This window comes from Rattus norvegicus, chromosome 6 (assembly GCF_036323735.1).
Source record: "Rattus norvegicus strain BN/NHsdMcwi chromosome 6, GRCr8, whole genome shotgun sequence".
NCBI classification, from domain to species: domain Eukaryota; kingdom Metazoa; phylum Chordata; class Mammalia; order Rodentia; family Muridae; genus Rattus; species Rattus norvegicus.
This window is the reverse complement of record NC_086024.1, coordinates 11,606,401-11,620,192: the sequence shown is the minus strand read 5'-3', so window position 1 is coordinate 11,620,192 and position 13,792 is coordinate 11,606,401. Positions and strand designations below refer to the sequence as shown.

Here is a 13,792-nt window from a genome sequence, read left to right as displayed (position 1 = left end):
CCGTCAATGCCTAGAGGATACCCTTGCATGCTTGTTCCAGTCAAAGGCACAAGTGTTCTACGTGGAAGCTTTTGTCCCTTGTCTGTGAGAGCAAAGGTGAGGATATCTCGTTATGTGAGCCACTGTTGTAATGAGGAAGGGACATGTGGCTGCTGCTTGTCCTTACAGCTATGCCAAGAACCTACTAGTTCTGAACATGACTGTGGGTCCAGAGCCAAACCTCAAGGCTGGAATAGAGAAGTTAGCGATAGAGAAGGCTGAGACGATCAGAGTTAAAGTCAGCCGTGTGCACTCCTGTTCCGTGTTCTGCCGTGTAGCATTTCTTTCTTCCTGTGCAAGTGCGTGGGAACAAGAGTGGGCTTCAGTCGTTTATTAGAATACAAATGTTGGAAGAGGTTGCCATGAAGAGATTTGTCGATCCTTTATTTATATCAGGATTTTGTAAGCACATTGGATCTCTCTCTCTCTCTCTCCCTCCATCCCTTACTGACTTCTTACTTTGGAAGACGGTGCCTTCAGAATTTCTTCAGCTCAGGTCTGGAAGCCTGGGCTCAGGGCTCAGGATGCTAACACAGTTGGCTTCTGGTGAGGGCTGCAGATTGTCATCACTCACTGTAGTCTCATGGGAGACAGACCGTATTAGCTTCTGTTTCACTGCTGTGATAAAATACCTGACAAAATAACTCAAGGCAGGGCTTGTTTTGTCTTACAGTTTGAGGGTGAAGTCCATCATGGTGGCAGGAACATGAGGTGACTGGTCACATTGCATCCACTGTCAGGAAGGAAAGGGGTAAATGCCGGTTGGTGGTCAGCTCTTGTTTTTCCTTTTGCTTAGTGTGGTACCCCAGCCCAATGATGGCAGCACCAACAGAGGCCCACTAGGCATCCAGGTACCCAAGGAAAGCAGTGAGGTGTGGTGTAGGTGACTGGAGCCAAAAGCTGATGACTTTTGCCAATTTAATTTTCACTTGCTATTCTGGGCCCAAAAGCTGACAGTGTCTGACTATTAACTCTGGCTGATAGAGTTTGGGCTCTTTTCTCTTCAACTCTCACTGACCAGGCCAGAGGCCTGGAGTTCATTAACTCTTTGTAAGCCAGAGATAAAAGAAAAGTAAAGAAAAGAAAATCACACACACACACACACACACACACACACACACACACACAGAGAGAGACACAGAGAGAGAGAGAGAGAGACACACACACACACAGACACATACACAGAGAGAGAGAGACACACACACACAGACACACACACACACACACACACACACACAGAGAGAGAGAGAGAGAGAGAGAGAGAGAGAGAGAGAGAGAGATGCACATTGGGTGAAGCAGAAAAGAGCTGCACCAAACCTTTACTTTTGCTTTTAATAATGTTTTTAGACAAAATTCTTCTATATAAGAAAAATTATCTCATAGATAAAATGTTACATAAAAAAGGAGTTACAGAAGGATTTGATAGTAAGTTCAAAGCAGTGCTTTACTCTATAAGCTCAGTATAAGTTCAAAGCTACAGTTTCACATGACCTTGCTTTATCATGGTGCACACCTGTGGCTAAATCCTTGGACCTGGCCTAGAATGAATGTTTTTCTTTGATCACGAATCTGTCCTAAGCCTATTTTTCCTCTTTGTGCAGTTTATAAAAGCTCATTACATTCCTAATTATGCAGTTTTTAACTATTTACTAGGAAGAGGAAGCACATTCTATTCTTTTTTTTCTTTTCTTTTTTCTTTTTTCTTTTTTCTTTTTTTTTTTTTTGGAGCTGGGGATCGAACCGAGGGCCTTGCGCTTGCTAGGCAAGCGCTCTACCACTGAGCTAAATCCCCAGCCCCGCACATTCTATTCTTGATTCTAACTTTATTACATCTTTCTGGTAAAACAACTAAAATCATCTTCTTAAACTTTCTAAAATTATTTGAATCGAATCAGGAATTCTATAAAGTCATTAACTCATCTAAATAGCATTAGTTCATGAAAGTTTGTCTTCATGTTGATCTGCAGGAAATGTGCCCAATAGGGTGGGCTATCACCCTGGAAGTAATCACACCAGGCAGTAAGGGTTTCCCAGGAAAGCAGGAATGTGGTAATAACAAACATGAGAAAGTACACCAGTAGCGAGAAGCAATCTTGGGACTAAGTGTCTGGGACCGTGCCTCTCCGGAGCACACCCATCACAGCTGAACAGGACAGTGGGCCTTCTCCAGGGAACCTGCCTGCCCAGTGCAGCTCTCTTTGCATGGCCTCCACCCAGCACCCACATTTATGGTGGGTCTTTCTTCTTCAGTGAAAACTTCCTAGAAATACTCTTGTAGCACATCAAGAGGTGTGTGTGCTTCCATGAAGATTATAAGCCCAGTTAAGTTGATAATGAAGACAGCAAGCTGGACTTTTGCTCTCCCATCCCTCCTCCTCTCTGTCTCTTCTTTTACATAATCCACTCCTAAGTGTACTGCATTACCTATTCGCCCCCAGAGGCCCTATCTCCAAACACTATCACGTTGAAATTAGAGTTTCAATGGATACTGATCTATGGATTTTGTGGGTACGCAAACATTAGGCCAACAACAAAGAAACAGCCCTGAGGGGAATTCAAGCTCCAACATGGAAACTGCACCTTCATAACCAGAGGTAGGACACGGTCCTGAGTGAGGCCGAGCAGAGACTGTTATAGATAGGACTTCTATCAATCCGGCTAATACTTCTCCAGCCTCCTCCAGAGCTCCTTACCTTCCTCCTCACTAGAAGAACGGGTGTGTTCTACAGACTAAGGGCTGAGGGGAAACAGGGAGAGAGTAACAAATAGTAACAGATAGTAACAAATAGTAACAAATAGCAACAGATAGTAACAAATAGTAACAGATAGTAACAAATAGTAACAAATAGCAACAGATAGTAACAAATAGTAACAGATAGTAACAAAGCTTCTTACTATGAGGCAATGAGGTGAGGTCAAACTCACTTGTTTGCTCGTTCATCTCAGGCTATACAGGTTAACCCAGTGAGCTCACTGTGTAGTGCAGGGTGGCCTTGGGCTTAGGACACTCCTGCCTCAGGCTCCTAGGGTCTGAGCCTCCATGCTGGGCTTGGGAAGTAAATGTACATGTCACCATTGGGCAGATGAGAAACTGAGGCTCTGGGCTTCCACTTTTCAAGTTTCTGTAGTGTGTATGATAGTGGTGAATACCTGTTCAAATGTCAGGACACAAGACATAAAAATGCACAGTTGAGGGTACAACTCTGGTGGAGCTCATGCCTAGCACAGGTAGGGTTGTGATTTCTACCCCCAGCATCGGGACACATCAAGATACCAATACAACAGCAAACAGACAGCTCCCCCCTCCCCCGCCCCAAACAATACAATTTAAAATCATAGTGCCCTACCCAGCTCCAAAGTTGAGTTCCTGTGAAGACCCTTCCGGGGGTGGTTTGGTTTGCTATCTGCTCACATGTGAGGGGAAGTAGGGATTGTAACCAGAAGCAAGGGAAAGAGTATCAACTCAACTGCCCTCAGCCCAGTGTTGACTTGTGCAGCCCAGGCTGGACTCCACAAAGTGGGAGTGGGTGGTCCACAGGAGCGTGAAATGGTTACATACGGGCTTTCTCAGAGTCAGCTCCTGCTCTCCCTTGGAGCCCAGGGCCAGGTCTCCAGAGCTGGTGGATACACAGTCTTTAGGTAGCCCTGAGTTTTCTCAGGCAGACATTCTGAGCCAGGGTGGGGGTGGTGGCTGAGGGTGAGGGGTGGTAGGGTAGGGGTGGGGAGGGTAGGGGGTTGTCATCCTAAAACGAGGACGAAAATTTAAACACTGTTCCCAATTGCTCAGGTTTCCATGGGCACAATTGATGGGACTCTTTTAGAAGCAGGCTTTGGACTCGGTAAGAGTCTGGTCAGAGAGCATCTGTCACTACTCTCAGAACCAAGGAAGGGGACAGATAAGGAAACACGCTTCAGCCGGTAGGAAAAGTGAAGGTTAATTGCCACAAGGGAGGGGTGGGTTGGGAATGGAGCTGGTAATTTTCGAAGGTGCTGGGAGACTGTGCTGTGGTTTAATATTGTGCAAATGGTATTTCCTGTCACATGAGTAAAATACGCATGTTTGTGATCAAATAGTATGGAGTGCACAGCATATGTGCTAATACTACGGTTCGTGCAGACTTGGCCTCCGAGTGACCTAGATGGGGGTGAGGCATGCTCCTTTTTGTTTTTGTCTCAAACTCTTCAAGGGAAAACTTTCGTGGGACTGATCACCACACTATCACAGCAAATGTTTTGGGGGGGAATTCTTCGTGATGCCCTCAAGGTGGGCTTGGCTTCCCTAGTACCAACCCTGTAACAGCAGCTAGTGAGGGTCCCAGGCCTTCCAGAGAACACACCCAGAGACTTCACAAAGGCAGCCAGCGTCCATCTGGTTACAAAGTTGCTTTGGAGGAGTTTGGCATGCAGGAATCCGAGAATTCCTTATTTGGGAGAGCAGCCAATGAAACCACAGAGATATTGACCTCAAGACATTCTTTCTCTAGATTATTCAGCACTGTTGCAGAGCAAAAAGCCAGAGCCAGAGATGTTCAGCCTCGGTAAAAGCCCAGAGGCTGGAGCGGGAGTCTGCCTGACCGTGACTATGGGGTCCAGCTGACAGCTTCCAGGGACAGCTTCAGCATCAGTCCCTCAACTTCTGGCACATTCAGAGGAGCAAGATATTAGGGTCCATGTGAAATGAGGCCGTTCCTCTCCACAGACCGGCAATGATGTGGAGACAAAGCCTTAGCCACAAGTGGTCTGGAATGTTACTTTGCCAGCTAAAGGCCACCAGTCGGATTTCAACAATCTGCAGGAGATGGTAGGACTCTGTATGTTCCTTTATGGAAAGGTTTCTGAAGAAAAGTCAAGGAAAAGGAAGGTAGGCCAGAAGGCCTGAGAGCAAAGAACAGCTGAATCGAGGGAGCCCAGGGCAGTGGGGAGGGGAAGGAAGGGGAGCAAGACAGAGTTTGGGCAATTGGTGCACCAAGACTGCTCCAAAGGCAAGCAGGTCAGCCTGAGTTAATAGAGCTCGTGACAGAAGGGAGCCTAGCCTGATGTGGCTGGCCTTTGTTCTTGCTCACTCTAGGGGTCGTGGTCGGGTCGGGGTCGGGGTCAGAAGCGGGGTCAGGGTCAGAAGCGGGGTCAGGGGTCTCCCCGGGAGTTTCTTTTCTAAAGTCTATTGGTCTAAGAGCATATGTGGTAAGCAAGAAACAACTCCTTCTAGGCTCATCTTCTTTTAGTTCCTGGCTCTAGGGAAGGATCTCTGCCGCTGGGAGCTGTTTCCCTGAGGAAGGGTGTGGTAGTGACTGCACACCCTGCCAGGAGGTCAAGGGGATCTTGGGAGTATTGGACTTTGGCATCAAACAGACCTGGTCTCAGCCAGGTTCTGCCTCTTGCAAGCTGGGTGACTTCTGGCAAGTAGCTTAACCTCTCTGATCCTCTGAAGCTCTGGGTGTTAAATGAGACACTTGTGCTGCTGTTAGACCAGCATTGTTGGTAAATGTTTTGTTAGTCAAACAGAATACTCGCACTTTCTTACTAACACTAAAATTCAGGGAGCAGGAGGGGAGACACTACACAGAGCCTTACTTTAGAAAAAGGAGAGCCTTACTTTAGAAAAAGAAGAAAAGTCCACTTGAGGTTACTTTATCAACAATGTGTGGAATTCTGTATTTCTGCCAAATTTTTGTAGGTAAAGTAGACACGATCCCTGCTTGAAAAAGCTTCCGACTGAAAGAATAGATGGTGTTTTCCCATGACTTGCAAGTTTCTACCCTGGGATACTCTCTGAGATGATATTTTATAGCACAGCTTCTTACGTGCACAGTGATGTTATTATGGAAGGCAGGGTATTGTTGCTTTTATCTTGTGTGTGGGTTGTATGTATGGTGTATGTGTGCATGCCCACATGTTAATCTATGTGAGTGCTGGTGCCGGTGCCATGTTTCAAGTGTGGAACCTGGGTGGTTCTTGACTTCCTGAGGTAGGGTCTCTTGTTTGCTTATGTATATGCCAGACCATGTTAGCTGATTATCGAGCTTCCAGCAATGATCCTACCAGGCCATAGGCATGCTGGGAAAACACTCGAGTGTATACACACATGCATGCACTCATGCTGTGCCTGGCTTTATGTGTGTTCTGGGGATTCAAACTCAGGACCTCATGCTTACATGGTGAGTACTTTACCCACTGAGCTATCTCCTCAGCCTGGGTATCACTATTTTTTATTTACTTAAAGCAATTCATGGTTATCTCCCCAGTTAGACAAGAGTTTGATTTTTCGACTGTCAGAAAGAGTAATGTATTTTTTTTTTTTAGGTTTGCTGTGACCTATTGTTGCTCACACACCCTTTAGAACAGGGTAGGGATAATTGTTGTGGAGATCCCCTAGTTTGGAGGGTGTTAAACTCTTAGCAGATTCTAAATGCACCTTATCAAACTCAAACCATGGTTTTCTGTAGCCCTGTTTTTCCTTGTGTGAATGGCCAAATGCAGCTACGTTTAACTTGTTCTCAAGTTGAGTCATCCCAAAGCTGCTTTGAAACTGGCTACTGTGAAGAGAATGTTGTTTTTCAGAGGAGCAAACATCTCCCTTAGGAATCTTAAATATCAAAAATAGGTTTCTAGAAATCTCCGCCTTAATAAATTTTTTATCTAGACAGAATCTTGGTGTCCTGCCCTATTTCTAGGCCTGATAGGAGCTGTGTTCTGGAAGTTTGCTCATGATCCAGTTGGACTGCACACAGACTTCTGGAGCGCTGAAGCCACAGGAAGGCATGGCCTCCCTGGCAAGGAAGGAGCCCGTCAGACAGAGGAATCTTAGCATCTGAAGAAAACAGCAAAGGCAGGAAGGAGACAGGCGTTCCTGGGCCCTGAACTAACTAGATTCTGGACCTAGGAAGATGCCTAAATGCTGTTGTTGGGAAGTTTAAATGAGATGTTGCTTATGCAGTGACGGCAACTGGAGGAAGGGGCGTCAGGAGGGGCAGGAGCTTGACCTGATCCAGTGTGGCTGCCAACGTGGGGTGGGAGTGGGGAGGGACGAGCGGTAGCAAGCGCTTGGCAGGTGTGGGGCGGGGCGGTCAGCCCAAAGAAAGTAAAGGGAGACTGCAGCCTTAATCTCTGAAGTAGCTGGGGGCAGGAGTCACCGAAGGAAGATTGCTGCCAAGTCCGCTGGTGCTAACCTCCCCTGCCCAGGGCCTTCTGAGCCAAGCTCTGGGGTCGGGGTGGGGTTAGAGGAAGGAAAGCATTTGGATGGAGCTAGCTCTGGTTGTCAACTTTGGGCTCACTGACTGGAGGGGGCTGTGGGACAGAAAGATGAGGTCGTATCGAGCGAGGAGCGGCAGAGGTAAGAGAGGTGTGCGGTGGCGGGAGGGGTGATGGGGCAGGGCACAGAGGGAAATAGGCCAGGCACCCACTGCGCTCCCATCTGTAGAGGACTAATCGGAGTCTTCGGAAGCAGAGACTGACCACTGGCTGGGGAGCCAGGATTAAGAGATCTTTGTATGGATTTTGGGTTCAAGATTGCAGGCATTTTTTGAGGTGTGCTAAAAAAATGGGGGTGGGGGTGGGCAGAGGGAGGTCCATTTACCAAGCAATGGGCCAATTTCTTTGTGTGTATGGAAATTAGTTTCTTTGTCTCACTAGAGGCACAAAATGAAAAATTTCTCCAAACTACCCAGGGAAACCCAAAGGAGCAAAGGCTGGGCGTGGATCCCAGCAAGACTGCGCTGAAGTCTCTCTCATCTTTCTTTTAACAAAGTAAACTCGGCTGGAGTAAATATTTGCAGGACGTCTCGTCCTCCAAAGGGCTGTTTGGACTCGATTCCTTCTGAGGGTGGGGTGAGGACCGGTCTGGACCCTTGAGCCTCTGGGCGGCTCTGCAAGGTCCCAGGGGCCGGGGGTCTTTGGTCATTGCTTCTTTTGAGCAGAGACCGACAGTGAGGTCCCCCACCCCCACCCTCGCCGCTCCCCCTCCCCTTCACCCTGCTCCCCTCCGTGTGGGTTTAGAGACCCCAGGAATGTGCAGAGGCAGAATGACCTCGGCCATTGTCTTTAGCCCAGCCCCAGGCTCCCTCTGCTATTTCTTTGTGTTTGCTCTTTTCCGAGTTTGAGTGAATCAAAGAAGCACGAGGAAGGAGACCTTACCAGCGCCATCAGGTTTAGAGTTTCCTGTCCAGTGGGGCTCCTGGAGCTCTGTTTGTTGTCCGCTCAGAAGGAAGGTTCAAAATAATGGATGTATCTCAGTGGTAGAACCCTTGCCAACTACACCCAAAGTCCTGAGTTCGATTCCCAGCACTGGGTTGTCTTGGCACTGAGGCCCTGGAACTGAGTTGGGAACAACATTTTTGCTTTTGAAAATACACATTTGACTGGATATCAATGGCTGTAGAATTATTTTAGAGCTGGGAAGAACCGCAAAGAGTGTTTCAGTGTGACCAACCCTTGGTGTTTGAAGAGACTGGGTTCAGGTGGCCCCGCTACTCTCAGGAATGTGCCTTAAAGCTCATTGCCTTTGGTGTCATTAGACGGATTTCAATAATTTATGTTATACCAAAGGAGACAGCATTTGCTCAATAGAAATGATCATGGAGAGGACAAGTTCACAAAGATAGAGGGTAGGTTAGTGAATTCCGGAGCTCAGGAGAAGGGGAGGGGGAGAGTGCCTGCAGTTGGTCTAGAGTTTGTTTTAGGGGCAGGAGGAATGTTTTGGAATTGGTGGCGAAGGGCACACAAGTTTGTTACTATTCAAAACAGTACTTGAATGCACAGTTGGTCTCTTTGAAAGTGGCCCCTGGTACATGAAGGGTGTGTCAGTCAGTTCTGATTGTGTCCCCTTGCCGATGGGTGATTTCAGGCTGCATACAGGAATGTCGGTATGCACAACACAGGTTGTTTGATAAGCCATGAGCCAAGACCCTTCTGAATGATAAACTTCACATATTTTGGGGGACGGGGTGGGGTGCAGATGTGTTATAAACTTACTGGATTTTTAGCTTTCCCCTTCCACTCCACTAACAAAGACGCTTCCCAGTAATCATTCCAATGGGGACTTGGTGATTTGATTAAAAAGCTTTGAACTGCCAGGTGGTGCGGTGGTGCACACCTTTAATCCCAGTACTCAGGAGGCAGAGGCAGGAGGATCTCTGAGTTTGAAGCCTGCCTGGTCTACAGAGTGAGTTCCAGGACAGCCAGGGCTACACAGAGAAGCCCTGTCTTGAAACAAAAACAAACAAACAGACAAAGCTTTGAGTCAAATACTCCCAGCCTTCCTGTCTATTCTTCTCATACAGAAGTGTGTGTATGCGTGTGTGTGTGTGTGTGTGTGTGTGTGTGTGTGTGTGTGTGTGTGGTGGTCGCTGTGGGAAGGCACATGAATTCTATCCTTTGTAATACAGTTTTAACTGAATAGAGCAGAACAGCTATGCCATTGCTCGGTCTGCCCACCGTCCTGTACAATCCTCTCAATATTTTTATGACTCCGTGGCAACGCCTTTTGTTTCTAATTTTCTTTTTCCCATTGTTCATTAAATTAGCTGTAAGGACTTCTACGTTTTCAATAGAACTGTGTGCACTGCCTGAGCCCCAGATCTCCCCAATGCTTTCAACCTTCACAACTGAAATGCTCTACCCTCTGAACAATGGCTCCCCACTGGTCCCTTTCTCAGGGGCCTGACACCTACTCCTTCACTTTCTGCTCTCCGAAGCTGACTTCGAATACCTCGTGTAAGGGAGGCCATGGCGTAGATGTCTCCGGCTGGCTTATGTCACCTTATATTCGTAATCAAGGTCTAGCTGTGCTGTGGCTGGGGTGAAATATTCCCTTGTATACATAGACCGCATTTTCTTCAGTCTCAGAGGCCTGTAGTGTTTTCCTCTTTTAAATAATTAATTCAGTTTTTAAGGGTCCTTGTCTAACTTTGTGATTGGAGTGGAAGCGGCCTCATAAATCAAGTTTAGAAGCAATCCCTATTCTCCAATTTCTGAAAGACTTTGTAAAGGATTTACATTACTTCTTTGGTCTGTGACAGGGAAGCCATTTTGTGTTGCTGCCATATTGTCTCCTGCCAGCATCTGAATAATGACACAGAGACAATTGTTTTTATTATAGCTCTGAACTTATAGCTTGAGCTCATTCCCAACTAGCTCATATGTCTTAATTAACCCATTTATTTTAATCTAAGTTCTGCCACATGGCTGGTTAGTTACCTGTCACTAAGTCCCTGTAACTGTTTCTTCCTCCTCATCTGGCTGTGAATCTCCCACACCTCTCTCCTTTCTCCATCGTCCCTTTCTCTCTTCCAGGATGTCCTGCCTTCACCCAGCTATTGGCTACCATACTTTTATTAAAGCCAGTCAGAGGGAGGACAGAGACACGCCTCACACAGTGTGCCCCAGCAGTCCTGGACTTCTCCTTGTTGGAAGTTTTTCATGATGAAACCCATCTGCCTTCCTAGTTACAGTTTCTTTCTTTTAGATTTATTTGTTTGTGTGTTTGCGTGTTTTACCTATGGAGGTCAGAGAGGTTGTTGGATCCCTGGGATTGGAGTGAGGATGGTTGTAAGCCACCATCCTGGGAACTGGGAACTGAGCTCAGTCCCGTGCAGTAGCAGTTCCTGCTGAGCCAACCCTCCAGCCCAGATTCCCTCCTGTTTTAATAGCTCGATTGTGTGGCGGGTTGATATTCCTAGGAGTCTAGCCATTTCCTTTCCCTACCCCCTTGGCTGGTCTCACAGTCTCTTACAATCCTTATGACGACTTCCACTGCATCCTCCGTTTTTTTTTTTTTTCAATTTTCATGAGTTTCCAACAGCACTGACCCAGACTCACTAGTCTCCCTATTGTCGTCTTTCTGCATCTGAGTCCCCACCCCTCTTAAGGTTTATTTTTAGGGGAGTACACTGTAGCCCTCTGCAGACACCAGAGGAGGGCGTTGAATCATGTCTCAGATAGTCACGAGCCACCACGTGGGTGCTGGGAATGGAACTCAGGACCTCTGGAAGAGTAGCAGTCAGTGCTCTTAACCACTGAGTCATCTCTCCAGCCCCACTAACCTTCCTTTAGCTCGCCTGTCGACTAGCTTCAAGAATCGTAGAGCTGTGTAATTTCTTGGGAGCTTACCCTTATGTTTTAATGTCGGCATTTTGGCTGTAGATTTTCATTGTGAATTTTAGAAATCTGTGAGATTTTTTTGTTTTGTTTTTTGTTCTTTTTGTTGTTGTTGTTTTTGTTTGTTTGGATTTCTGAGACAGGGTTTCTCTCTGTAGCCCTGGCTCTCCTGGACTTGCTTTACAGACCAGGCTGCCCTGGAACTTCTGCCTGCCTCTGACTCCCAGAGTGCTGGGATTAAAGGCTGGCACCCCCGCCCCTGGCTGTGTTTTTGTCTCAAAGTCTTGTCTAACCCACCCTCCTGCTCTTTGTGAAACGGTGTCTTCTCCTGGGATTTGGTTGCTTGTCTGTCAGTTCCCATTGGTGGAAAACAAAAGCAGAGTTTCCCTTTTGCTATTGATTTCTAGGTACCCTTCTTCCCCATAGTGGCAAGGCTTGAAATGTGGTCTAACGTGATGTGCTCTGTCAAGCCTTTCATGTGTACTTGAGAAGGTGCGCCCACTCTGGTCTGTGCTGGAACGCTGTGTGTGTCTGGCCGCTCCATTTGGTGGAAGAGATTGTTCAAGACTTCTTTGTAAAAATAAACAGTCTACCTGGGAACTACCTCGATTATGAAATCTGGGACACTGAATCTCCCAGTGTCTGTCAACCTTTGCTCCCTTGGTCTTGGGGCTCTAATGCTGGGTTCCACCCACTTACAATTACTGTATCTTCCTTGTGCATTGACCCCTTCATCGTGATGCAGTGCGCCTTTTGTATTTTGTGACTTGTTTATTGTTTGTTTTTTAAAAAAGATTTTGTTTATTTTTACTTTCTGTGAATGCGTATGAATGCTGTGCCTACATGCATGCACGTGCACACAGTGCATCCTGAGTGTGTTGAGCCCACTTGCACGCCTGTGCACACAGTGCATCCTGAGTGTGAGTGTTGAGCCCACTTGCACGCCTGTGCACACAGTGCATCCTGGCGTCCGTGGAAGACAGGAAAGTGCAGTGGTTGGGTACCACAGAAGTGGAGTTACAGATGCTTCAGAGCCACCAAATGGGTGCTGGGAACCAAACCCAGGTCTACGGCCCCTTTTTGTTTTTGTTTTTTGAGACAGTCTCTTCCCTGGAGCTCGGGCCAGCCTGAACTCACTGTGTAGCCCAGGCTGGCCTTGAATTAATTAAGTCAGGTGTGACATGGCCGTGACCTCGACCGCACGACACAGTTTTGGCCACGGGAGCACCGTCAACCTGAACGATGCATCTCTGGCTTCCCCGTACAGATGGCGTCGCTCTTTCTTGTATGTGTGTCTGCTTCGCCCCTGTCTATACCACATTTGTCCTCAAATATATTTGGTAAAACTTTCCAAGTAAGGGACTGAGGGCAACACTAGAGAAGGAAATGGACCTGATGTCTATGGAACAAACTGCTCTGGCCTTGGCTATTCACGCAGCCGACCCAGGAGCATCAGGACAAGGGGCTCTGGATGTGGAGGCTGGCTGCCTTAATCATTCTCTGGGAAATTTTAGTCAACTTGTGATGATTACGTTCTCCAGGAAATATCTGAACCAGGAAATGATTTTTGAGAAACCTGAAGCTTTCCTAGTCAGAAGCATGGAAGACCCTAAGGAAAAGGAACATTGAGCCTGTATCACTAAGGACAGGGATGTCCATGGAAGATACAAGGGACAAGACGGAGGGAGAGACAGCTAGGCCTACTGCATTAGTGAGCAATGGTGAGGGCCCCCACGAGGGGAGATCTCTAGTAGTAGAAGCTTGATCCAGGAATATTACTGGGGAAATTGGAAGATACATGTGTAATAAAAGGACGTATAAAAGACTCTGGACCCTGTAAGGGGGCTGTTGGGTTAGTGAACTGAGCTTCCTGGAAAGATGGGAACTTCCTGATTTGACCCCCTGGCATCGTTGCCTGTCTAAGGAAACTAGGGTACAAGTTCTAAGAGATAGAATTTGGGTTTGTGAGGGAGCCCTGGGGAAGCTGCAAAAGGGTTTAACAGTATAAGGGTAAGAGTTTGAAAAGTACTATAGAAATAGATATTTGGACGAGCTTAATAAAGAGATTGTGCAAATCTAGACAAGTTATAAATATTAACATTACCATGACCTGTCTAACACCCTTCTGTTTTTATGCTAATGCTGTAACTGCAAGTTTATGCCCGGATGACCTGTGACACTGAACTGTGGCATTGTGGCTTTCTGGTGGCATAGTGACGTGGGATTATCAAGAAAAATTATGGGTTTGAGGAAAATAATGAAAAGGCTTTTGATTATGTATTATTGTATAACAGGGAAGTGTGTAACCAATAAAAGTCTTCGGTAAGCTGTGTGTGTGTGTGTGTGGGGGGGAGGTAGAGGGGCTTCGAGCTGTCTCCAAATGCAGCTTTTGCATTTGGAGTCACCTGTCAATGAGTCACCTGTCAGTTTGCACCTGCTTCCTTGCCTGAGACTCTGATTTCATGCAGATCCAATCCTCCCACTCTTGAGAACCCAAAACAACCGAGGCTGGTCCTTGGCAAATTAGGTTCCTCTCACCTTGGCTTCCCACATGTGGGATTACAGGCGTGAACCCCCATGCCTGGCTTTGTAATTTTTTGACTTGAAGTTTATTTTATCTGGTGGAGTATGGCTCCTGTGTGAGTTGGCTGTCACAGTAATA

General features: G+C 46.9%; 1 protein-coding gene and 1 long non-coding RNA gene across 7 annotated transcripts in view; one reads left to right on the top strand and one right to left on the bottom strand.

The window, feature by feature from the left end:
* The window catches only part of LOC120103455 (uncharacterized), a 61,221-nt gene that overhangs the window by 3,139 nt on the left and 44,290 nt on the right, over positions 1–13,792 (bottom strand). The window lies entirely within an intron of this gene.
* The window catches only part of Ston1 (stonin 1), a 49,373-nt gene that overhangs the window by 25,906 nt on the left and 9,675 nt on the right, over positions 1–13,792 (top strand). Inside the window, exon 1 of one of the 6 annotated variants that reach the window (XM_039112436.1) lies at positions 4,524–4,840. The exons of 1 other annotated variant lie outside the window; for it this stretch is intronic. In XM_039112436.1, the coding sequence (XP_038968364.1) occupies positions 4,838–4,840 (3 nt within the window). In that variant the 5' untranslated portion in view covers positions 4,524–4,837. Of the gene's footprint in view, positions 1–4,523; positions 4,901–6,107; positions 7,370–13,792 lie in introns of those variants that run through there. 4 more of the 6 variants (XM_063262036.1, XM_008764481.3, NM_182954.2 and 1 more) reach the window with 4 other exon arrangements.